At 43.2% G+C, this 26,282-nt stretch overlaps 1 protein-coding gene across 1 annotated transcript in view; it reads right to left on the bottom strand.

The window, feature by feature from the left end:
* Positions 1-26,282, bottom strand: part of CDH5 (cadherin 5) — a 302,086-nt gene that overhangs the window by 118,730 nt on the left and 157,074 nt on the right. The window contains exons 3-6 of the mRNA XM_069653040.1: positions 24,072-24,360; positions 23,846-23,962; positions 13,423-13,590; positions 3,219-3,406 (exon numbers count right to left, since the gene is read on the bottom strand). Coding sequence (XP_069509141.1) covers positions 3,219-3,406; positions 13,423-13,590; positions 23,846-23,962; positions 24,072-24,360 — 762 coding nt within the window. The remainder of the gene's footprint in view (positions 1-3,218; positions 3,407-13,422; positions 13,591-23,845; positions 23,963-24,071; positions 24,361-26,282) is intronic.

Below are 26,282 nucleotides of genomic sequence, written 5' to 3'. Positions count from 1 at the left end.
CCCGTGGTGAAGGAGTGGTTGCAGAAGTCAGCTGGAGCAGGAGCCAGGGTGTCAATGTGGTTCTTGATGGTTTTGGAGGAACAGGGGTGAATGTTTTTTGACAAGACTTTCATAGATTGGACTTGTCTAGAAACCTCATCTGGGGAGAACTGGGGAAAGGCAGAGAAGGAAGGAGGAGAGGTGGCCAAAGAAAGGCCAGAGGAAGAGCAGGTAGCAGAGGCCCTGGGAGGGGACAGGAGAGGTAGAGACTGCAGCAGGATTGGCCAGTTCCTTGCAGATTTCAAAGAGTTTGGCCGAGTTGTTAGGTGCAGCAGGGACGCAGGCCTGGATGTGAGCTCTCTTCTTGGTGCAGACAGAGAGCCGGTATTGTCTTTGGAGCTGTTTGTCAGAGGATGTACCCGAAGCATGCCATTTCCTCTCAGCCACTCTGAACTTGCGTTTGAGGGTTACGAGGTCAGAGTCATATCAGGAGTTGCACTTGGCTTTGGGCTTCAGGCGGATCATCATGACAGGGGCCAGAGTATCAGATATAGCAGAGTGAAGCAAGGAAAGGGCTGTGTCAGGGTGTGCGTCAGCCAGGGGGGGATGAGGGGGTGAGAAAGTAGCGGCAAAAGCCTCAACTGACACACGCTACATGGGTCGGATAACCGAGAAGGTGGGTGTCAGTGCTGGAGGTGGCTTGGCCTGGGGGTAGAGAGGGTGAGCTGGGAGGAACGGAGAAAGTGAGCACTCCAGGAGAGAAGAGTGGTGAGAGGGATAGAAAGGGGAATGCCTGAAGAGGTCAGAACATCCAGAGTGTGCCCTGCCGAGTGCATTGGGCCAGAGGGGAGAATAGAGAGTGAGAGAGTCACAGAGGTTGCAAAATAGTCCATAGGAAGGACAGGAAGCATCCAGGTGGATTTTAAAGTCTCCAAGAAGGAGGAGTTGAGTGGCCAAGACCAGGAGGGAAGAGGAGAGGTCCGCTTACTCAGAGAGGAAGGAGGATATCTGACCAGGTGGCCGATAGATGGCAGCCACAGTAAGGGAATGGCTAGGAGAGAGAGGGAGAAAGAGCCTGCAGACGAGGCATTTGAAAGAGGAGTAGGCCTGCGTATGAATGACAGAGGCAGGAATCCACTCGGGGAAGATCAGGGCTACACCCCCTCGGGAACGGTTGGGCCTGGGCGCGGAGAGGATCTTGTAGCCATCACAGAGAAGAGTGTCAAAGCTTGTGTCAGAGCTGGCCATGAACCATGTCTCGGTGAGACCGAGGACATCAAGGTCAAGTTCTTCCAGGAGGCAGCAGATGTCAGAGGAGTGTTTGACAGCTGAGCGAGAGTTCAGAGTGGCAATATGGAGAAGTTTGCCATCCTTGAAAGACTTCCGGGGAGTGTTACAAATCAGAGGTACACCCTGCAGAGGTGTAGAAGAAGCCAGAGGGGGGGGGCAGAAGAGGAAGGACGAGAGGGAAAGGTAGCCAATGAGGAGACAGCAGGGGAGGCAAGGAAGCCATGGAGGGAAGAGAGGGGACAGAAGGAGAAGGAAGTTGATGAGGCACAGGAAGCATCTATCAAAGAGGAGAAGATTGGCCTGAGGGCCTTGCACTAATTTGGTACCATTCAGGTAAACATTTATGATGACCTTAGAGGAGTCTTTAATGGGAGACGAAGAGAGAGGAGAAGAGTTCATAGGTCTGGCGAGGGAACGACAAAGAGAATGTCGGTGAGGGTATGCCTAGAGGAGGCACTGGTACAGGTGTCAGCGATAGGGAGGCCTGGCTTGGAGACCAGGATGTCCTTTTTAAACTTCTTCCTACCAGATTTAGTGAGGAGTGCAGGATAGTCGATAGAGAAGCAGTTGGAAAAGATAGGATAGACAGAGAGCACCATAGAGTAGGTGAGGAGAGGGTAGAGGAGGAGGGGAATGAAGGGGGGCTAGGGGTGCAGAATATACAGTAGTAGACACATTGGATAGGCGCTCAGACAATGGTAGAAAGTTTGCTAGATAAATGCTTTGATAATAAGTCAGAATCGCAGAATGGCACTACTTTCACAATGCATTATTAAAAACCGGAGACACCTAAGTCTGAGAGTCCTGATAAAGGGGAAAAGGCCTAGGTTTCACAATGTAATCTTAAAGGCCTACGTTTCACAATGCAATTTTAAACCATTTCACAATGCAATTTTTAAATACCGGAGAGAACACACCTAAGCCTGCAAGTCTGCTATGTGGCAGAGTTATCAGGTTAGAGAGCGGGCTCTATTCCTACCCCGGCCCACTCCTACCTTGCTTAGTTGCTGCTGGTTGACGGCTAGCAACTGGCTTTCCCTGCTGACACCTGCAGACACACTCAGGAGCGGTCTCTGTGCCCTTTGCCTGGGGGCCCTTAGCTGCAGGTTGTGCACAGGCAGGGGATGCCCTGGAAGGATGTCCTAAGTGGGATGACTTCTACAATTACTAGGACTGCATGTAGCTGTGGGAGCCAATCAGATGTGGGCAGGAGGGAAGGGGCACCAACAAGGAAGTGGAAGGAGGACTGGGAAGCACCACAAAGAGCGCGTATCAATGGGGAAAAACAATCAGCCAAGCATGCCCTCACGGAGGTCTTGGAGGGCTGGTGCCAGAGAGCTGTTACCTCGGTACGCCAGAAGAAAGTGGTGTGCAGCCGAGACTGTCACGTGAAGCCTATTCTTGGGCTGCTTGGGTCAGCCAATCCGGGGAGGGAGGCGGGAAGGAAGAGGCACCAACAAGGAAGTGGAAGGAGGACTGGCAGGCACCACGATAACAAAATCCACTTAAATACATATATTGGCTTAGTTCATGGGAGCCTTGCCCTAGCCCCACAAGTCTATAGTGCAGGCCCAACCCATAGTACATGGATCAGGCTCTCCTTACAGACAGCGGCATGATCCTAAGATTCCTAAACCTGCAGGTAAAATACCAGTACATTTTCTTCGGATTCCCAGAGACTATGCCCTTGGGGTGCTGGGCTGATCACGCAGAACCCGAGCACCTACTAATAAGACCAATGAATGGAAAGGCTCTTTGAGTTGAGATGAAGCACCTGGGCTCACAGACTGAAATCAGGGCTGTTCGGTGGTGTGTGAACATGTATGCAAACTGCATATCATTGAAGCACCCTGCAGAGAACACAAACCATTGAACGCCTTTTATCTAGAAGTGTTCAAGATGTCACTATTCAAGCATCAGCATAAGATGATTATTCTGCCACATGGTACCTTTTTTAATCCAAGTATTCCTTGATTAGTGATAGCATTTGATGCAATTGAGAAGGTGTCTTCGAATCTTCCACCCACAAAGCTGAACTTAGTTTTCCTGTTTTGCGGCTCATCAATGTCTTCCACTTGCAATTTGCCAACTTCACCTGAAAGGCGAGTGTTCTCGGGGACATTGAAAGTGAAGAGTTCTGCGAACATAAAGGTGTACATGTAATGCACATGTTCATGGGACATTCACACTGCCAGCATTTCATTGCTCCTCAGAACGTAGGAACATGCAACGGTTTAAATAGAAGGCAAAACATGTGTCGCTGCTCAGCCAAAATATAACAATGAGGGATGCTTCAGGTTATTTGATGCAGAAACGCCAGGTGTTACTGGCAGATGAGATATGGGAGTGAAATTAAGGTACCCCGAGAACTTGCACAGTACAAGATGAGCAAATGTTTCTGGCACAAGTTATTTTAACAACAAGGTAATATAACACTGTGTGGAAGTAGGAAGGAGAACACAAACTGAGAAAGAAGCATTTGTAGTCATTTTATGGCAGTGAAGGTGACAAGGAGTATGGGTGCCTTATGAGGCAGAGTGACAAATACTGCGACAAATTACGACCCAAGTAGTTTCAGAATACCTAGACTTGTCTATGGAGTGACATAATTTGTCCCCGCCAGGGGTATCCAGACCTTGTTGTGTTGGAAGAAAGAAAATGAGCAAGGGGGAGATAGGAGGATGGGATATCAGGAAGTAGATGCTTCAAACATAGGGAGGGAGAGATGAAGATGGGGAAGCATGTTCTACGATTTAAAGGGGCCATATCTGTCCTGTTAGGATATGATATGATATGGCATTTATAACGCGTCTATACACAAGTGATTCAAGGCGTGACCATAGTTTTGCAAAATCGAGGGGCAGATATGTCCTAAAGTGATGTGGTAATTGCGTAGTCTTTCCAACATAACAGGCGTATTTGTAAAGCACACTTTCATCCCGACTGGGGCATTTTTGCACTAATGAAAGATGTTTATTGTTCCCCAACTTAATGGTACTCATTTGATCGACCTCGGAAGGATAAAGGCCTGAGTGGACCTGGCGAGATTCGAGCCTGTCACCATGAGGTCAAACACAGGCCCCCTCCACTGAGCCACAGACCCGGCTATGATTTAGAGACTTGGAAGTTATTACCTATTTTAATATGAGTAGCTCTTAGTGATAGGGAACGAGACATACATCCGGGGTAACTCAGTTATTTATAGGGAGTTCTTTGTGTCTCGGCCTCTTAGTAGTTATTACTAGGAGGACTGCCAGGGGCTGGCCAAGAGAAGAATGTGGCCAAGAAAGCTAGCGTGATTTCTGAAGTGCTGCATGGGAAGCACAGGCACAAGCAAGAAAAGGGGATCCATAATTCAACCACAAATTAAGAGTACTGAAAAATTGCCCAAACAATGAAGACGCTACCATTTTCGAGGCCCTAGAGTATTTTTCATTGACAACTATAATAGGGGCTGATACACGATGTACCCTTTGCTGCAATACAGTGCCCTCTGCCCCAACGAGCTTCTTACCACACATATTTATTTTTGTCTCCATCATGAATATTCATGAAAGCAAATTAACCACACCTCTTCTCTCTCTCCCTGTAGAGTGCTGCTAAATGCAAACTTCATTACCCGAATGCGATGCTTTCTCCCTGTCCAGCATGTTCCAGTATCTACAGTCCTGCAGGCTAGGACTGCAATGATATCCCCAAGATGGCGCCAGGCACACAGTGACTCACTATAAGCTTATACATGCATGCACATGCTTCATGAAACGAGCGTGAGGAGTGCAGAGGATTGAACACTGGACTTGAAAAAGGAAACCCCCGTGGATTGTGGGTTCAGACCTCTCTGTATGAACTTTTATGACCTAACATTAAAACGCACTCATTGATTGAAATGTGTGCTATGGTTTGTAAACACTTTCACTATAATGAGCCGGGCATTGGTAGCATAGGGTTTTAATGGGAATTCATCATGGCTGCTGGGTTCAGATATCTCTGCCAGGTCTTTTTTACTATGTGAACTCTTATCACCTAAAATTCAAAAGCACTCATTAATTGAAGTGCTTGCTATTGTTTGTGACCAGATTGGTCAGGCAGAAAATAAAACAAAACATATAAAACAAGAGGTATATTACAGACAGACACTGAAAGGGGGTATAATATCTGATGCATGATTATCTATGAGTAAATGACTATCTGCTATGGATGCAATTATTCTATTTCATTGTTGAACACTGAAGCCTTCCTTTGCTCCTGTGGCAATGGCTCTCACCTGCTAATTTGGTCAGCCCATACATTTGAAAACAACAGAGGGACACGTGGGAATCAAAACAAAGTAGTGTTCCTTGTGTAGGGTTGCCGAACTTCAGTGCTGTGAATTATGGAAGGAATTTCTCAGCTCTCTCAGTAAGAGATCCCCACGGTGAACAAAGCCATTGGCAACCTATGCCCCAGCGACCATGTGAAGAATACATTTGAGTTAATAGGTGTAATAAAACAATGTTACCCAAAATGCAGTCAAGTAGATTAGAAGACATTAGATTTACTTTGCCTTTGTCTAACTTTTAGCAAATATAGTAGCCCTGTCTGAATATGCACATCAGTTTCATACTTATTAAGAATTTGAAGAAGCCCTTTCAAACAATGACTCATGGATGATATGGCACATTATAATTATTATTATTCATTTCTTTCATAGCTCAGCACACCCTTGGGCCTCAGTGCGCCCCGTAAGACATACCAATCACAAATAAACAAGATGGAAGCCCCGAGTAAGAAACCAGTAATCAAACCATACGAGGAGGTGATCTAATCCTCTGAGTTAAAGGAGTGAGTCTTTATAGCTATATTAAAATTAGTAAGACATGAGATATTGTGTATATTGATAAGGAGGGGTTCCAAATGCCTGGTGCACATACGTCAAAACTGGTGCCTCCAAAGTTTTTCAACTTATATCTTGGGGTGGCCAGTTTATTGGATCTATTGGAACAGAGACTTTGCGTAATAAGGGTCTAATGCAGCTGGTTCATCAAGTAGTCTAGGGTCTTTTCAGATAGACACTTTTGGGTGAGAGCAGGAATCTTGTGGGATGTGTATTGTTTAACTGGCAACCAATGCAAATATATCCTTGCCTTGGTGATGTGATTACTTCTACCCAGCTCACACACTGCTCTTGCTGCCCCATTTTGGCTACCTGAAGGATTTCAAATTATTTTTAGAAGTACCAACCAATAGGCTATTACAGTAATTGATCTTAGTATTAATCAACATAGTGGCCACTGATGATAGGTTACTGGTTGACAAGTAAGGCTTGATTTGCCTTTTCAATTTGTTAGTATAAGCGCAAGATGCGTTTATGTGCAACAAATGCTTCTTTATGGTAAATCCTGAGTCGAAGAAGAAGTCTTCACAGCAGAACTTACCTGAATAGTAGAGTTTGAGATTTTAAAGTGACTATACTTTGCCTCACTTTTTTTTATCCTTTGTTCCGAACCCACGATCATCAGGTCAGTTTTATCGTTATTAGGAACTAATACGTTGATGATCATCCAGTCCTGGACCAGATTGTATGTCTTGTTAATGGTGGCATGTCCAAATCACAGTCCCCCGTCAGCTCGAATACCAATTTGGTGTCATCGGCATAGTTGGGATATTTAGTGCCTAGGCCATCCAGCAGTTCAAAGAGGGGATACGAATACACGGTGAACAGGGTTGGTGAGAGACACGCACCCTGGGGGACACCACAGGACAGGAGCTCAGGGGACGCCTTAAATACTCTAGTAGCTACACTGGTCATTTGGGGGTCAAGGAAAGAGGCCATCCTGGAAATGGTAGACTTAGAACTGTTTGTGATCTTCTTTAACTTCTCGAGCAGCAGTGAAAGATCCATCAGATCAAATGTTGCTGAGAGTTCAAGTAGCATTAGCAGGGAAACCTTACCACCATCTCGACTAGGTTTGCCCGTAGGTCGAGCATAGCAGTCTTGGTGCTGTGCCTTATGCAAAACCCTGACTGATTGGTACTCAGTAGACAATGCCAATCAATATGATCTTGGAGTTGCAGATAAGCCATCCTATCAAAGATTTTAATAATAAATGGTACACTATGGCTAGGTCAGTGCTACATGCAACCTCCAGGTCAAGATGTTCCTTCTTTAGTATTGGTGTTACCCACACTTCTTTTAGACATTGTGGGACCTCCGAGGTGAGAAAGGAGGAATTAGCAATATTGGTAATTAAAGGTGCTAGGCAATGAATAGAGTCTTTTATGATGGTGGCCGGACAGGAATCTCCATCACAGACAGTGGGCCTCAGTCCACTCAACATTTTAATATTTCTATCTTCTGTGAGTTGATTTAAGCAAAATTCCGGAATTACACAGGAAATATCACCACTATCACCACTAGAAGAGTGGCTGGAGGAGTTGAATAGGTTTTGTTGGCAAATCTTAATAGCAGCCTGGGGAGGCTTGATTTTTTATAAAAAACCTTCCTTGAATTCTAGCACACCAGGTGTTGCCTTTATGCCCTACAGGACCGGTGTCTGTTTGACCCCTCCTCTCCGTTCTCTGAGAATACCAAAAAAGCCATCTGTTCTGCCAAAAGAAGGAACTTTGACAGTAGAATAACCAAGGCAAAATCTGATAAGAGAGAGGTCTCTTATAAGAGAGAGGTCTCTCTTATCAGATTTTGCCTTGGTTATTCTACTGTCAAAGTTCCTTCTCTTGGCAGAACAGATGGCTTTTTTTTAATAGGTAGCAGCAGCTCGATATTTGGCAACAGTGTCTGGACCGGGAATATTTCTCCAGTGTCTCTCAGAAAGCCTCTTGGTTTTCCTGTGCTTTTGTACTTCAAGGGAGAATCAAGTTTTTCTGAAGACCGCATTTTTTACCTTCTTAATGGAATAAGCGGCCAGTTTATCAGTTACCAAAGTGGTGCTGTTTAAAAACGTACAAACTAAAATTTTAGTGTTGCTAGATTGAACCATATTAGAGATCAAAGGAAGGTCAAGGTCTGCAAAAGCCTCAGGGGTAGCCCTCCTAAGATTTCTTACTCTGGTTTCCAGTCTAGGGTAAATGATAACTGTTTTACACTTGATGGGAAGAAGAAGATCAAAAGAAATCAAGTAATGGTCCGTCCGTGGACTAGGAAAAACTATCATGGGCGACGTTTTTGCATACATGTCATTGAATGCTTGTAGCACAACAAATGACAATTTTCTGTCATGTAATTTTGAAAACATGGGATAGGCAATATAGGCTGTGTTTGTTGGTGGTGAGGATTTAAAAAATCTCTCCATGGTGGATACTTCCCACATGAAGGTTATAAGGTCTGTACCATGACTGTTGCAGCTCTGATGTGTGTTGGAAGCTTTTGTAGCGGGTAAAGGTGCACCCATGTGCATTGTGTACAATGCAAGCTTGTTCAGGCATTTCAACTTATTTTGAATATCAAGGCATCACCTAGTAGCAGAATGATCACATGGATGCCTCAGCCAAGAATCAGGGATATTTTGGGGCTACAATAGTGATGAGATGTATTGATGAAAAGTTGTTTCTGGTGATAACTCTCAAGTATTGAATGCATTACACCTACATAAAAAGTACCAACCACCAAGCCATATACCTTAAATACATCTACAATATGCACTGCATAAAATCATCTACATTTTTATTAAATGACAGTGTCAGCGAGAGCTGGGCCACAGTACAAACCATTCAACCACCAGCAATACTCCCTCATCCCTCCCCCACTATGTTTCAAACCTGACACACTTCCATCCATCAGAATCCCAAATATTGTAAATTCTTAATTTATGCGATCCTTATTTTTTAACAAATGGACAGCTTGAAATATTAACTAGTAGCATTTTGTATTAATTTGTTATATTGAATGGCCAACTAGATAGAGTAGTAGGAGGTATCTGGGAACAGCAGAACATGGGGAGTCTAGCCTGTAGGATTCATAAGCGTTCATGAGGAAATTAACTTTGAAGCAGATGACTGCCACATATTGATCTGGTCCTAACATCTGATTTATGAAATTCATGTGCACCAAGGAAGGGGGTGCTGGCCAGTCAGGGTGCTCGGAACACAGGCTGTATTGTATGGTACAAGCCTGAGTTCCGAGCACCCTGGATGCTGCTAGCCAGCACACCCTACCCCCATGCTTCTTAGCACCTGTGTAGCTCTCTACCCGGGTGCTAATGGTGTGTCTATAGAAATGTACCTTTGCTGCGTGGCACTGGGTTGCGCAATGCTTTCTCAAGTCTGTTTTCAATGTTGATGATGTCAGAGTCATCAACATTGAAAAAGGACATAGGAACCCCGGCGAGGCACTGGGCCGCACGGCAAAGGTAATTTTGTTTTAAAGACACATTATTAGCACCCATGTAGGGAACTACACGGGTGCTAATGGCGATATTGCCCGAGGGGTTAGGCCGAGTGAAACCTTAGGGCATTTCTCCCCATTATGATATGATATTGATAAAACGTTTTTAGAGGAAAGAATCAAAACACAAGCAGGCGGGTCAAAATGCTATACAATATAAATGTAATGTCAATTAAAGTAGGGACAGGGACCAAATTGATGATCCTTCACATTCCAGATCAGTTAGCAGTGTTTATATTTGTTTGCATATGTTTGTCCATACTGATTTGTTCAATGTACTACCCAATACCTATTTCACTCAGACCTGCTGCACAACAGGCTGCTGACCTCAAACTACTACAGCATCAAACCGGAGAAGAGTTCCCTATCCTTGTTCAATCAAGTTTTTATTACATTCCAAATAAACCTGATACAGCAATAGAAATATCAGGCTAATCCGCGTTAGAAAATTCTTATGAGGAATTTAAAATAAATCACTTTCTCTGAGTGTACTAAGTGGATAAACTTAGCGATGGAGCATACTACAGATAAGGTCATCCCTGAGTCTTTAGTAACAGCATTTAAACTATACATGACATAAATGTTAGACCAGGTTGCACATCTACGAACCATTACAGTAAGAGAGAAGCACTCTCACAATGATTGGTTCTCTACAGTATTGAAAGAACAGAAAAAGACAAGCTGAAAGTCTTTGGTTGAGAACCATTTTCGATTCTTGCAAATCTGCCTGGAAGAAGCTTGTGAGATTACATAAAATTGTCATTATGAGTCAACATTTAATTGAACATCAAATAGTTAAAGCTGATAACAGCTTTAAAGAAGCTGGAAAAACCTAGAGTTCAACCCTCAACTTTTGTGCCGTGCAAACCCTCAACTTTTGTGCCAGTCAGAGACGATTGTCTTTGAGTGCAATAAGCATTTGCGGAAAAGGTTCTGGGGCAAAAGACAAGATTAGTACTTCTATCTTAGGTTTACTCCTACACCACCCAAGTGTCCCAAACTTTATTAAGTTGGCGGTCTACCCAATCGCCTCCAGCACCCCCCATCCCGTGCACTGTCCTCTTTGCCCACACCCACCTGTTGGGTGGTTGTCCCAGCCCTGCACTTACCTGTTGGGCAGTAGACCTCCCTCTTTGCTTGGGACGTCTCCGCCCATGCACTTACCTACTGCCTCCCAACAGGCACCTTTGGCACTTCCCCCATTGGGGGACCCTAAAGTACTTACACCCGACCCCCTTCTTTACACTGCACAAGCACACTCCGAATGTCACAAGGCCTAGTAGGATCGCTTTTAATAGTATGATTTATTCATTGAACTTTCCATTGCTTTTTTTTGTTCCCTTGCTCCCTTTCCTTTTGCCTTGCAGTGCTTTGAAACACAAGCGCATTATAAATATCCAATAGTAAATAAATAAAATAAATACACTCTGCCTTTACCTGTGTCCGAAAAAGAGAAGGAGGAACAGAAATATTCCTTTAGGGCTAGAACTATGTCAGAGTTGATGGAAGCTCTAAGAGGTATGCATCCTACCTAATGTCCTGGAGATACCATCCAAAGTTATACTGCCAGATAAAGACCTCTTTGGGCCATTCCTTACCTATTTTGTAAATTCTTCATTTCAACACAATATCGCTCTGGATAGCATCAAAGAAGTTACTGTTACCCCGCACATTTAAAAATAATGGTCTGAGCCCAAGCGACATCTGAAACCTTAGACCAATTACCAACTCCTCTTTTCTGCTGAAGATAGTAGCCACCAGATAATTTCCAGAGCATCCTGGATCAAAATAGAACTTTGCATCCAAAGCAATATGGCTTTAGAGCACATCATAGTACAGAGAGTGAGTTACTCGATCTTCACACAGATATGCCGGATGTCGCCAAAAGTTGTGGTGGACTGCTAGTGCTACTTATCTTCTCAGCAGCATTTGATTTGTTGGATCATGATATCCTCTTACCTTCACTAAAAAGAGTTGGAAAATGTTTGTACAAAACCATTATGTTGATCCAGTCTTTTCTCACTGCTAGAGTCTCCATGTTGCATTGGGGAGATGCTTCCTACAGCACCAGGCACCTATAATTTACGGAGTACCTCAGGGAACGTTTTTATCCCTGGTGCTGTTCTATCTTTATACAAAACCCCTTTGTGATCTGTTGCCAGGAATGAGTATTAATTTTACAAATTATGCTGACGATACTGAAAAACTGAAGGGGACTATGCCTTAGATTCAATTAAACTGAACTACACTTTCAAAATTGTTAAACAGTGGATGACTAAGCATTGGATTTGTCTCAATAACTCTAAAAATTGAGTTGCTACTTTTTTGGTTCAGTCCACGTGAGGTCCAAGTTGGATACTCGATACGCAAACTTTGTGCTGGATGGCTGTGATATCATGACCCAAAAAAGAGTTAAAACCCTGGGCACATATCTGGACCTCTATGTTAGCTCTGAAGCTCAGGTCAGTGGTGTAGTAAATAACACACATTACTAGTTGAAGTTACTCATACAAATTAGACCTCTGATTTCAGAGAAGAATTGTGAAACCCTGGGTAGAGCAATGATTCTATCTAGAATCGATTATTGTAATGCCTTTTAGGGTGCTGCATGGAAGAGCTGTATCCATGAAATACATGTGGTCCAGAATGATGTTATTCACATCGAAAAAATGTGCCCTGTGGTGAGCACCTCTCAGAGCATCGAAAAAATGACCACTGGCCCCGAGTCAAAGCTAGGGTGCAATTTAAGATTCTTGTCTTGGTACATACGTCTGCCTATGGTTCAGCACTCAAGCACCTGCAAGACAGATTAATCATTTATCAACCAAAAAGACACTTCGGTCAAGTAATGGTCATCTGTTGGTTTGCCAAAGATTGAATCGTGTCAGGGGCAATGGTAGGTCCTTCCCATTTCTAGTAGTTGCTGTCTGGAATCTTCTCCCTCTGACTTTATGTTTGGGGAAGAATTGGCTACCGTTTCGCAAGAAATTGAAGACACTTTTGTTTGAATATGAAAAATGTTTCGGGTCTGTTATTTATATAGGTTGTCTTGTGCTTCGTGTGTTGTCTGTTGTGTTTTTGTCATGCCCGGATGCCTGTCAGAGTTTCGGCACGTAATAAATAAAACAAATGTAAACAGATTAAAAATGTAGCTGTGTGCTCTCTGATCATGAACAGATGAATCTGCTTATCTGTGGAAAACATTGACCATGGCTGTAGATTAATATTAAAAGCAAAAAGGCAAAGAGCCCCAGGAAGGGATGATGGTAGGGGAGCGAAGTAGCAGTCTGAGCACTTTGCACAAGATATGTGACTACCCTAGATCCGTCCATGGCAATAGATACTTACCAATGGCAGCAGAACAGAAAGAATTTTGGATACCTAACTAGCGGAGAGCCAGAAGTAGTAAAGAAGGAAGACAAAAAAAGGTCAGCTACTGTACGGTCGAGGTGTTGAAAAGGCAGGGATGATCCCACAGTTGAGTCTCAGAAGGTCAACATCTTTTGATCATTATAAATATGACTGGAATTTAATTTGTGGTCAACACGTAGAACCCCATAAATTATAAAATAATTTCAAACAAACATAGAAGTGCTAAGCATTCAAATGTGTTTGCCAGCAAATACAATATCACTCAAACAACATGTACAGCATGCACGGATGTGCAGCAGTAACGATTTGCATTGCAACAAGCCTTGAGGGAAAAAACATGATGAGTAGTACATTTCTGTCTGTGCTCTTTAAATATTCTACACATTCCTAAAAGTACTTACTTTCTTTAAATATGGGGTAGTTATCATTGATATCTGTCACGGTAATGATGACCGATGCCGTGCCCGACAGACCTCCCATCAAACCAGGAGAATCTTTGGCAGCCACGATAAGATGGTATGTGGATTGTTTCTCTCTGTCTAGGTTAGAGACTGAAGTAAAAATGACACCTTAAGAGGAAAAAAAAAGAAATCGTGGTGTTAATATGAAAGATCCTCCACCACCAGCAGAGACACTATTCAGGGTAAACGAAGCTCAGACTAAGCCAGTAACTATTTTTAAACAGAACTCCCTTGGTTTTGAAGTTTTACTTAAACTGAGCTTTAGCGATTTTGAAGACACTCATGTCATCATGCTTTCTACTCACCAGTACAATCAATACCTAAAGTTCAAATAAAGATGGGCCTGTTTGATTGTGGCTATTAAGTTGTATTCAACAGCCACCATACACTCTTCAGACTTCCTTGCCTCCCCTTCACCTCCCCAGCCTGTCATCAGTTAGGCTGGTTATCTATGAGACAGAGGGCACAGTATAATCTTATTATCATCTTCAAAACTATACATGGACTTGCCCCACCCTACCTATCGGGCCATCTCACTCCCTACTCTCCCCCTTGCTCCCTACGATCATCCACAACTTCCTTGCCACTGCTCATGCCCCTTTTTCTCCCTTTCATTTCTGCTCTCTTCCTCTCCTCCCACCCTTACTCTGGGATGCTCTTCATCTCCCTCTAACTTCCACTCTACCTGTATTTACATCCAACTTCCTAGCTCTCCTACTTTCTGAAGAATCTCTTTCATAGCATTCTATGACACCACATTTCCCTGTTCTCCTCTGCCCTGACCTCTCTACGACAACCCCACAGCACTTATCCCTCACTGCTTCATCCTAACACTTATGACTTCCTCCACTATCCCATTCCTATATCATACTCTACTGTCTTTGTCCCTGGTTCATGTTTCTACCTCCCCTTATCTGGGCTTTTATTGGCATCCCCTCCCCCATTGTTAAGTTAACTGGTCCTCCGTTCTGCAAATCAATGTTAACAAGTTTGGTGAACATTTTTGTGCCATAAATGCATTGTTATCCCTGTAATTTTCATTAAATAAAATAAATACACATATAAGAATAAACTATCGCATTGGTGTACAGCTAGGAGGGAGAGGACATATGAGAAGGGATACACTTGTTGCGGGTGGTCTATGGTTATTTACTCACCCACTGACTGCCCATGGCCATGCTAACTCCCATGGCTGCTCCCACTCACTACCTGCCTCTGCCCGCCCAAAACACATTATTTTGAGACCATTTTAAGCTAGCATGTGTGTGTCAAATGACTAGTGCTCTGCAGGAGTACAGGGATGAGCGATTGGCTAAATTGCCTACTTACTATTACTAAACCTGCGGTGATCCCGATTATAAAGGTGAAATAGGCACAGCCCAACACATATACCTCCTTCACCTTTTTTAGTACAGTGGGCCGAGGGCAGCTTATACTAATCAGGACGAGTGTGAGCTGATACAGTTGCAACACAAACAATAGTATGATGGTACTATGATGAATCAACTTCCGGGGCACCAGTAGTCCAGTGATGAATATCGGTTTCTAAACCATCAATCAGCCCCACACCTCTAGTACACCAGAAGGGATCTGGAAAAATTGGAAACACAAGCAAATTATAAACCTCCTTATCCAATTTTGGTAACGTGGATGGAATGGCAGGCTTATCTCTGCAAGGTCATGGATTGTGGGTTCATTGCAACACAGCGGAAATACAATTATTACCCATTGATAAAAGGGACTGTGCAGTCTAGGTTGTATAAAAGTATCTACTTTATTATTAAGCATACAGCTCTAGCACACTAGAAAATACAACCCACCATGCAAAGGAATGCAGAGGACAGACAGTTTCACGAAGGAAAAGGGGTGCACTTTGGATACTGACAGGAGGGTAGTCGGAAACGTCATTAATCACAATAGTTCAAGGCTACTTGGTTTCAACACAAAGGGAGCAATCGTTTTTAAAATGCCACTAGGGGCCTTCGGAGAAGGGCCACAGGTTTAGAACCACAATGTACCTTGTGCGTGTAGATATTTTTGGTGCTCATCAGGGTTAAGCCAATTTCAGGGTGCTTTGCAGCTCCTGCGACAGAGTTCAAGACAGGAAACAGCTGCAGGTATCAGGCGGCAAGCAGTTCGGCAAGTGAGGCTGGACGGATGGCTGCAGGCTGTCCTAAACAATGGCTCAGGAATCGTTGTCTCAGTGCTGGTTAGCGGGTCTGGAGGACTGGTCGAGGCATCTTGGACGATGTTAGGGACTGTGGCGTGACAACAGTCAGCGGTGCAGTCGTTTGCAGCTTGAGAGGCTCGACTGGCTTGAACATGTCCTTTAAGGCAGATGCTGATTGATGCTTGTTGATGCACGCCTCCTGGTTTCTTCACTGGGCTTGTGTCATCCTTTAAGGCAGACGGCCCAAAGCTGAGGAGAGGGTTGTAGTCAACGGCCTTGTCTTTGGTTTGGTTTAGTGGCTCTCTGGCACTTCCCACCTTGGAAGCTTGCTGCAGAGCCTAGCAGGGCATGCAATGTGCTGGCTGAGTACTGGTTCCCGAGCTGCTGGAGGGTCCTCTGAATACAGTGTCTCCCCCTGTGCCCTGGGAGGTGTTTAGGGGAGGGATCTTGCTTCCTTCTCTGGAAATCTTGGCATTCCTTCACTGGCAGAAGCTGTAGGGCAGACTGTACCTTCAGCCAGGGTCCAAATGAGTTCTTCTTGTTACTCATTGCAAGGTTTTCCGATGATCTGCCCAAAAGTGGGCATCATCCCTATTTTAAAGCCAAATGGGCCACAGTGATTGGTGTAGGGTAAGCCTACCTTAATGAACCGATCCTGGGTCTCCACCAATAATCTCCTGTTTGCATGAGGTCATAACCAGAGTGCTTTGCAACAGAACAAGGTAAATGGGTGAAAACATGCAATACTAAATCCAGCTCATCTTCCTGTCTGTTATGGATTAAAGGATCGCTCTGGTTACTTGAGCTCTCTGTGGTTCCTGATTAAAGCGTCAGGTCTCCCCTAAAGCTGGGACGAGAACAGACTTTCTTTCTCCATCAAATGACATAATCCTATACCCTGAATGGGTTTCCCCTGCACGGTCTTGTCTACTGTAAACACGTAGTCCCAGACATGACAGGTCGCTGCCCTTGATATCGCTACTGAGAGGCGGGCGTTGACTTCAGGTTGACACAGTGCATATCAAAGGTTGGTGGGTTTCCTGTCTCCTTTGTTAGTTCTTTTTTAAATGTACAATGACACTGCAAATAGTAGGCAGGTCATACATATAATCAACACAGTTGAGGAGAAAAAGAACTCTGCAATAAACCAGGGTTGTGGTTTTTTTAACACTGCATGTAGATGCTGTACCTATGTGGTTGATAGGTCCCATTTTTGTAGTCACTGGTTTATTTTTGTGTCTAGAAATCAAATTAGTGTTTTTTAAATATGGGTCACATAATACGTTTAAATGCCTAAATGTGGTCTGAACTATTTGAATATGTGAATGTTTTTTTAAATTATTAGTATTTTTGAATGTAAATAAAAATTATATTTTGGCTAAACAATTGGGAGGGATCTAGTGCTAACTAACTGAAGCAGTGGTGTGTGACATACAGGCCTTGATCATTGTGTTGTTTATATTAGTCCTGCAGCCAGGCCCCATGTGAACCAGTTTGAATTGTACTCTACTAATATGTTAATTATGTACTATTAGTATGTTAATTATGTTAATTGCTGCTACCATCTGCACTGCTTACACAAAAGGACAGGGCAGATCCATGGAGCGCACACCCACCATACAGATGGTTGAATTTCTCAGAGATACCAAAATAAAATAATTTTCAACTGAGGTTCTATAACGATAGGAACTTTTATAAAAACAAAAATACATACAAGTTTTTCAAATGTAAATAAAGCACAGAGAATGCAGACTAGATCAAAGGGAGAACTTTGGGTGAAGTCAGGGACATAGGCAATTGATCTGAGCAGCACATTTCAAAAGTACTTGAAAATCTCTTAAAAACGGAAAGAGTGGGATCTAACAAGTCACTAGGGACCTTTATGATGGACCGAGGGGACAGAATTACTGCCAACACCTTTATTTCTTGTCTTGGGTGCTCAACAGTGTTGAGTTGGGCGTTCTTGGCCCATTACTGCAGTCGAGATCGTTGGGTTGCTGCTATGCTCACCTGAAATCCATCGGGGCGCCACACAATACTGGATGGAGGTCTAAGCGCTATCCTGGACCCCTCTCTGCTTGGTTATGTGCAGGACGTTGGGTAGCGCCTATAACAGGGGAACGGAGGGTTAAGATACTGGTTCTGTGATGGGTGGACTCCCACCTCCCTCTTGGCCAAATCCCCTCCCTTGGGGTTATTGCTCACCTTAGGTTTTTGTGCGTTGAACTCTCTGTCCTGCGTCTCTGTGCAGGGGTGTGTGGTTGGTGCGGACATTCCGTGGACCTAGTTGCTTCACTGGTCCGTGTGCCCTTATGTCGGGTCCAGCCCGGCTGTGACGTCGACACTGCTTGCTGTCTTCCAAGTGAGTTATGTCTTTTCTGTCTTTATTCTGTCTCTTTCTTTCCCTCCGTTTTCTCTGTCTTCTCGGCATCTTGCTCCACTACGCTGTTCCCTTACAATGTCTCTTTTTGTTTTCACAGAGATGGTTGCGATCTCGGAGTTGCTGCACCGATGGCGAAGACCCCGGTAAGTTATTGATGCGCGGAGCGCTGCGCTGTTTATTGGTGTTAATTGCAAACCTGTGTTCTCTTCTCTTCTCTTCTTTGTACAGGTTGCGGTAATGTTCCGGAGTGATGAGCGATCGAAGCGCTGCTTGCCCAGGTAAGTGCTTTGTTAATGGTGACCTTGTTCCTTCTCCCTTGCAGATTGCGGTGAAACCCGGAGATGGGCGAGGTAAGAGAAGCACAGAGTGCTGTCAGGACTCGCTGCTTGCCCAGGTAAGAATTGTTATTAATGCTGTTGTTGTTTCTTTGCCTTTGCATGTTGCGGTGAACTCCGGAAATGGGTGAGGTAAGCAAAGCGCAGGATGGATTCAAGGCCGGTTACTTCACAGGTAAGTGTTCTTGCTTGCTAATGCTGTTCTTGTTCTTCCAGGTTATTAATGGAATCCAGATCTAGGGCTTCAGGATTGGGCCTCCGGAGAAGCAGATGAGCAGGAGCTGGACACGGTGAGCGTTACGCTGCAGGAGTGCAGAATAACGCAAAGCGTGTTCTGCTGTTTGGGTGTGGTTTAAATAGCCCAGGTAAAGTAGTTCCAGGCCAAGTAGTTCCAGGCCCAGCCACACCCAAAAACCAAGACCGCATGGCTTGGTTCTAAAGAACTGAGCTGTATAATAAGCCTCCATGTTGGGTTAAGGTCCAAAACTGGTATTTCTTTATTCCTGATAATGAGCCTGACACCAAGGCGCCAGGACTGACTCCATGTATGTTTCTGAGGAGTTTTAAGGCCCTTGGGGCCATTGTGAAGGGCTTTAGCCCCACTGCTGCCAGGGTGCTGTTATACCTGAGGGGGTCAGGGGCATGGATCGTGACAATTGCTGAGGTGAGATGGCATCAATCAGCTTTGAGACTGGTCGAGCTGGCTTTCAAGTCAGGTCGAGTCAATGCTTTGCAGAGTCTTGCTGGTGACGAGTCAGCTCAAAGACGCTGCTAAGTTGTTTGGAGTGCATAGAGTGCCTAAAGCAGCACCACTGGTCCTCTAATGGTTTGAAGTGAGATGAGCATGGCCAAGCTGGCACAATGAGGTCTTAAGGTGATAAACAGGGTTCTGAGCTGCTTCTGGATTTCTGAATGGCTTAGAGGCCCAGTGCATGGCCACCAAGGACAACGAGATTACTTTGATGCACACTTCACTCTGCAGGAACATAATAATGGAACCTACAGGAGGTTATTTGCCTCTATTAAGCAGGATCCTGGTACCAGTGCACAAGCGTCAAGGTCCACAGCAGTCTCATCCCAAATGTGCCCTTGAGGTGGGTAGGGAGAAGAGCTTTCCTTTTCCTTCAAAGCTTCTGTATTCACCTCTGTGACAGAGGACTTTGGAATAATCTGTATTCTCAAACGTGTTCAAGGTCAATCCTTGTATTATAGCCCAAAGTTGAATCAGTTAAGCGCAGGGTCCCCACCCCCCTTTCTGAGCTATAATGGATGGTCTAACAAGTCTGTTGTCAGGGGTCAAATTCAGGCTGCTGTAACAAATGTCCTTTGCCTTCTGATGTCATTTCCAGAGTCCTTTGTCTGCAGGAAGTAGGGAAGGGGCAGGAAGCTTGGAGATCCAAATCAGAATCCATAAACCTTCCCTCTGGGCAGCTCACACTGTACCCACTTCCCATGTTGACCTACAACATAATTCCAGTGTTCAGCACACTGCTTTGAAAGTGGCTTTGTTCTGACGGGACTGTTCTTTGAAGCACTGGTTCCCAGTGGACCTCCAGCTTTCCTGTGCCTTGAAGGATGGTGTTGGCATTCTGTAGGGAGATCGAACAAGTAACTTCCTGGTCAGGTTCCCAAATGATTTTTTTTGAGACAGCCAGGTCAGATTGTGAAATACACCAACCCTGCCAAGACTGAGTCACCTCTCCAAGCTGACGCTAATGTGACACCCAAATGCTGTGGCTGTATAATTGTGTCATCACAGTAGGCATCATGTCATAATCAGGCATGGCTAATGCTACTCTAAACCCTAACAACTACTTGGTACAACCACTGGAATAGGAGCTGCATCTCTCATTACTTTAGATGTATCAATGTTTGCACACAATATACATTAGGACATTTCTTTCTAAGTGCACATGCATTCCTGGCCACCATTATCACTACCTTAGTCTACTATTCAGTTAGCTCAAATCCACATGATTATTCTCTGACCTCAGCCAGTGGTTCTAGATAGCATTTGCATTGCACTTTCTATTATAAATCCTCAATTCATGTCATATTTCCCATCATGAGGCATATACGTCACATAGGTTATTTTCCTTTGCCCATGCACCCACAAACCATTGTTTGACTCATTTGATTACACCATATTCAGCATCTAACAGTCATCAATTTTAACTACCTTGTTGGTTGTCTCCTCAACACATGTGTCAATTCCACCAATTTCTTGATTCCGCACACGCACATGTATCATGGACCATCATTCGGGCATCACATTTTCACTCCAAGGTAAATGTGCAGTTTGGAAATTGTATAGCTGTAACACTAACATTAATCTACAATGTCATTCGGTGTCCCTTAACATTGCGTGCTTGGAAAATGGGCATTATTGGCATGTGGTGTGTCCTGATTTGAAATGGAACGCCCCATAGATAGAACTAAGAATGATTATCCTCCACTACATTACGGTTCCACCTTCAAGTTCAAATGCCGAGTATGTGCTTTTGGTGCCCTTAAGGAATCAGGATGCGTATTATGCTATGTAAAATTTCTTTCAATTATCTACTTGAAGCAGTAATTACTGGCATCAGAGGTGTGTATACATTTGCTTGGTGATATTAAACATCCCCAAAGCAGACAACTCTTACGTTCTACATATTGCATTTTCTAAACCAAGTTAGAAGTAGCATCAAGAGAATTGGTGAAAGCGTGCCAGTTTGAAGGTCTGAAATTCATACCTTATGAAGGATAAGCAGTAAAAGAGGCTAACAAGGTCAAGATTGAGGAGCAACGACTGTCAAAGAACCCTTCACAGGGGGAAACAATTGGCATTCAAAAAACGTACTGAAAGACTACAATGTGGAGAAGTGAATTGAATTTGATAACACAGATATTCTTTTGAACACAATGAAATATTAAAATTGCACAAAGAATGAATAGTAGTTTTTAAACATTATGACAAAGTGAGCTACGATAAAGAACAACGTATAAAAAATATTCTTTGAAAGAATTAAGGAATGCAAACACTGGCTGAAAAAAAAACATGAGCAAAACATATTTTGGAACAAATGGTCTTTAACGAAGCAGATGTCCTGAATAGAGATATGAACATTGTCAAAATAACATAATGCACAGAAAATAAGTATTTTAATAGTTCAAATCAAATAGTTCATTTAAAATGATGTACAAGCAATGCCTTTGTTGAAAATATTTCATATAAAGTTATATCAATCACACCAGTGATAGAGTGAAACTAAATTTAAAAACACTTTTGCAATAATTTCACAAAGTAGGCTCCAGAACTTCAGTTAAAAAAAATTCACATTTTACTTATTGGTTTTTCAAATGGGATATTCCTTTGCATATCAGTAGACCAAACAATGTATAATAATTGATGAACATATAAGATGATACATCCATTCTGCCAACCTTCTATATTTTCTGATATGCCCCTGACATTTTAAATGAGTGGTGGATAGAAATAACTCTGGATTGGATTAATAAACACCTACAGGACATTATAATTAAAAGACCAGATCCAATGGCAGCTCATTCAACTTTTTACCAAAAAGCAGATACGTTCATATTGCACTTTGATAATATGTTAGATCAGGTCCCACTTTTTAAAGGGGACACTCAAGAAATGATCTTCAAACAATACAATACAATAATATTTGTTGTTCAATGGACAAAACTCTAAGGGCAGTTTTCTGTATTTTATAGCTAATCACATATTGGAATAGGTTATTCAGATATGGCACTGCACATTGCCTAAATGGGCTTTCTTTAAATGTATTCTCTGAAAACATAATATCATTGTGTTTGCTTCACAATGATGTGCTTTATCATGAACCAGTGTGAATATACAGTCAAATGCAAGCTAGGATTCTCAAACAAAAAGCACACGGTAATGGATCTGGGATCAGTTTTATTTCCCATGTATCTCACTTTTATGAGAATGTATCGTTTAAGTTAATTAATGAATAAAGGTTGATGTTCACAATGATTGCATTTTCAAGGATTGTGGTTGTAGTGACACCACATGAATGGGTCCTTATTTGCAATACAGATTCTCCTCTGCATATTTTCATGAGAGCACATTTGCATTTCTTTTTATCTTTCCACATTTATAAAGCACTTTTGCCAAAGTGCTATATTATAAGTAATCAATTGTGGCACATCAACAAGTTAGCAAAGGTGAAATATAATGGTATTGAAAAAGCGGGGGGAAGTGGATGCAGTCAGTTATTAGAAATAACAGAAAGAAGTTGAGTTTTAAGATAGGATTGGACGATTCGTAGAGAGGATTAAGAACCAAGTTAGGGCAAGGGACTTTCAGTATTCGGGGGCTAATAGGGAAAATGAATGAGTGATAAAGGACATAGGGAGATCTAGAAACAGAAAGAGTACAAAGGGATTGAGAGAGAAGAGAACTAGTAGGACAATAAAGGGAGACGAGAGATGCAAGATAGATAGGTACAAGACCAGGCATACAAACGGGAGTGAAAGGGTAGGAAAGAGACGGATAGAGAGGAATACATGTATGGTAAAGAAAATATAAGATAAATAGCAGAGTTATAGCAGAGCAAAAAGGCATGAGATGAGAGGAGGGGAATCCAAACAATGTTTTGGAAAACACTGAAAAAAGAGAAAATTGTAATAGTGGATTGTCCTGTAGTAAATGTGACAAACTAATAGAAGTACATTAGATAAATGTACATTAGAAAGCAATTGATGTGTTATGTAGACATAAATGGATTATTTGAGAAGTGTAGAATTTTATTCGAGCTAAGGTAAATGTACTTAATCGATGTCATGTATGTGTTTGGAAGCATTGCAATGACAAATCTTATATATGTAAGTGTTAATTCTCACAAAACAAAATTGTAGGTTTTACCATAATTGAGGTTAGGTCATGTGGAACACATTGTCATTTATAATCGTATGGTTTTTTTTGTGATAAGAACAACATAGGTACGGTTTTGATATATTTGGAAGGAATTAGCAGCCGATCATAGTTGGTTTTCCAAACTGTTGTGGTTGCTGTGAATGAGTTATTGCCCCAACTGAGGAGAATTGTAATCAGCTTGGATGGCTGATGGTTCCCTGAGTGTGACAATCTTGCAGACATGTGGATTAAGGAAGGTATACGTGACACTATTAATTCCAGCATCCAAAACCTCTGTCAAAATGCAAAATAAATCACCAATACAAATCAGGAGAAATAAAATGCCGTCCATGCTTGGGATTTGAGTCTTTACAGAACTTCCCAACAATTACAGTTCACAAAGGAATTTTCAGGAGTGTTTTTTCAGCATTATGCAGTACCTCAAATCACACTTAAAACCATGTCTGAAGTTGCTGTGCTTCTTCTATTGAGTGTTTACTATCTTGTGATAAACTCTAGCATTACTTTAATAGAGGTTGATATATTTGATTAAGCATAACTAACGCACTCTTTGTGAGCAATATTCTTACCTTTGTCATTAATATAAAAATTCTCTTGTCCTTTAATTATCTGATATTCAATCTGTGCATGCCCCCGAACCGTAGGATCATCGGCATCTACGGCTTTGACTTCGGTGACTGAGGTTCCTATAGGGTATTCAAATAATGCAATGTTCAAATATGGCAACAATGGAACGCAGAAAAAATACAGTGTTTTGATATGAAAAGAGTAGTGTGAAGACAGAGAAGAACATACGCATAGCTGACATCTCCGGCACAGACGCATTGAAGACTTTGTGCACAAACACTGGGGCATTGTCGTTAGCATCAATGACTGTGATGACAAATGCTGATGCCTCCTCCAGTGTAACATTGGCTCTTCCATCAATTAGTAGAGCTTTCATCTCGTATTTGTCTTTTTTTTCTCTGTCAAGTTCTCCAGTTACAAAGACATCCCCAGTGACACTATTCACAGTGAAGAGAGTGTTGGCATATTCTCCCATCAGGATAAACCTTGCATATGGGTTGCTTGTATTCGTTTTTAACTGCAAGGCAATAAACAGACAGAAGACACATATGTTTATTAGAACATTGACAGACTCATTAATCATTCTACAGAAAAAGGCTTCAGTCCCATTGCCAGCACCACAACATTTAAGCAATATAACCTGAGGAAGGGGGCATTACCGGTAGGGTAATGCTCCGGGGTGATAGTTAGAAGCCTGATCGAAGCGAGGGCTTTAACGCAGCCACAGGGGCAGTACCTGACCAGTAATGACTCCCCTCTGAGGGCTCTATTGCTATTAGTACGTGGCACGTCGTACCGGAATACTAATAGCATTTTTTCTCAAGTTGAGAAACAGCATTGAAACCGTTTCTGAACTCGAGAAAAAAAGAAAAAAAGAGGCCCCCAATGATTGAGGAGAAGGGACTATTTGTAGTTGCTTCTCCTTTTCCATGGCGGCCATTAAAAATATTCTAAAAAAAGTAAACAAATAAAATGGCCACCATGGAAGGGGGCGAAGGGACTGCATGTAGTCTCTTCTCCCTTTCCATGGCAGCCATTGAAAAAAGTAAACCAAAAAGATGGCCGCAATGGGAGGTGTAGAAGGGACTACAGGTAGTCCCTTTTCCCGTTCCATGGTGGCCAGGACGAGGATGCGCGTGTCCCGACAAAGGCTTTGTCTGGCTGGTAACGACCCGGCAAGGGCCAAAGAGCTTGCTTGTTACAAGCTCATTGACCCACGCCGGGTGCTAATATTGTTTTATCCATATCATTGATTGTTTGAATTATTCTGATACAACAGGATAGTTGTAATAGTGCCATATATATTCATAGAGCTCGATGATGATGGAAACGACTACTCTTGGAATAAGTTGGTTTTCAATTAAACACATCAGCTTGCAGATAGTGGTATTTATTATCAGCCAACACACTGGGCCTCATTATGACCCAGGTGCTAAGTGTTTAACGGCGCTGTAAAAGGCTGCAGCGCCGTTAAACACCTAGCGCCTAATTACGAGGTCCCTTTGCGGGACCCGACCTTAACGGCTGGTTTTACCGGCCGTTACAGTAGGGACCCGCAAAGGGACCATGGTGCAAATTACGGTAACGCAATTTGCGGTACCGTAATTAGCGCCTTCCCCATTCCCATTGAGCCCTATGGGGCAAAAATGGGAATGGGGAAGGGCCATGGCGGCATGAGGAATTACCACCCCACCAACCTCGGAATGGGGTGGTAATTCCCCATTCCGCCATGGCGGACTCCGGCATCGACCATGGTGCTAACAGCACCATGGTTTAGCGCCGGAGTCCTAATGAGGCCCACTAAACACTATTTGGAGAATTCTTTAAAGCAAATATTCTGTGATTGTCAAGGTGTGGATTTTATGTTAGGTGAACCAATTGGCCTTTTCGTTATGAATATTATGGTTCTGGAGCACAGTGCCTCCTGGTTCCAGCTGTACATTGTTGGAATATTTAACACACATTTTACTCAACTTGTTTTAAAGGGATATGTATCATTTCATATCATTGACTGAATTAGCATCAATGCATATTGATTGCTTTTGTCCAGAGGCTGCGTTTGTCGTTAATATCTCTGGATTGACAAGGTGCTTGAAACCACCGGTTGACCATACCAGAGAAGGCAACTAGGATCAGCCATAGCAGACGGAGGGCCTGATTCATGGATTTTTTTTAGCAGCAAATAGATACTTTAAGGTCCATTCTGGGAGCAAACCCCCCTCCGTCGATTCCTGGAATCAACTTTGCAGGACTTTTCCAGACCTTGCAGGGACTTCATGCAGTTCCGGCACGCCTCTGCGAGCAGATGAGCACCTTGCTCGGCCTGCAAAGAGATGTAAATAGGGGGCAGAACATGGATATTCCCCATTCACCACCCAGAATGAGAAAGAACTAGGCATTATGTGGGTGTGTGGAGGGCCTGCCTGTGCCAGGAAATCG

The sequence above is a fragment of the Ambystoma mexicanum genome, chromosome 1p, assembly GCF_040938575.1.
Source record: "Ambystoma mexicanum isolate Mex_15411 chromosome 1p, UKY_AmexF1_1, whole genome shotgun sequence".
Taxonomy (NCBI): domain Eukaryota; kingdom Metazoa; phylum Chordata; class Amphibia; order Caudata; family Ambystomatidae; genus Ambystoma; species Ambystoma mexicanum.
Note: the sequence above shows the minus strand (reverse complement) of the source record. Positions and strands in the feature narration are given on the sequence as shown.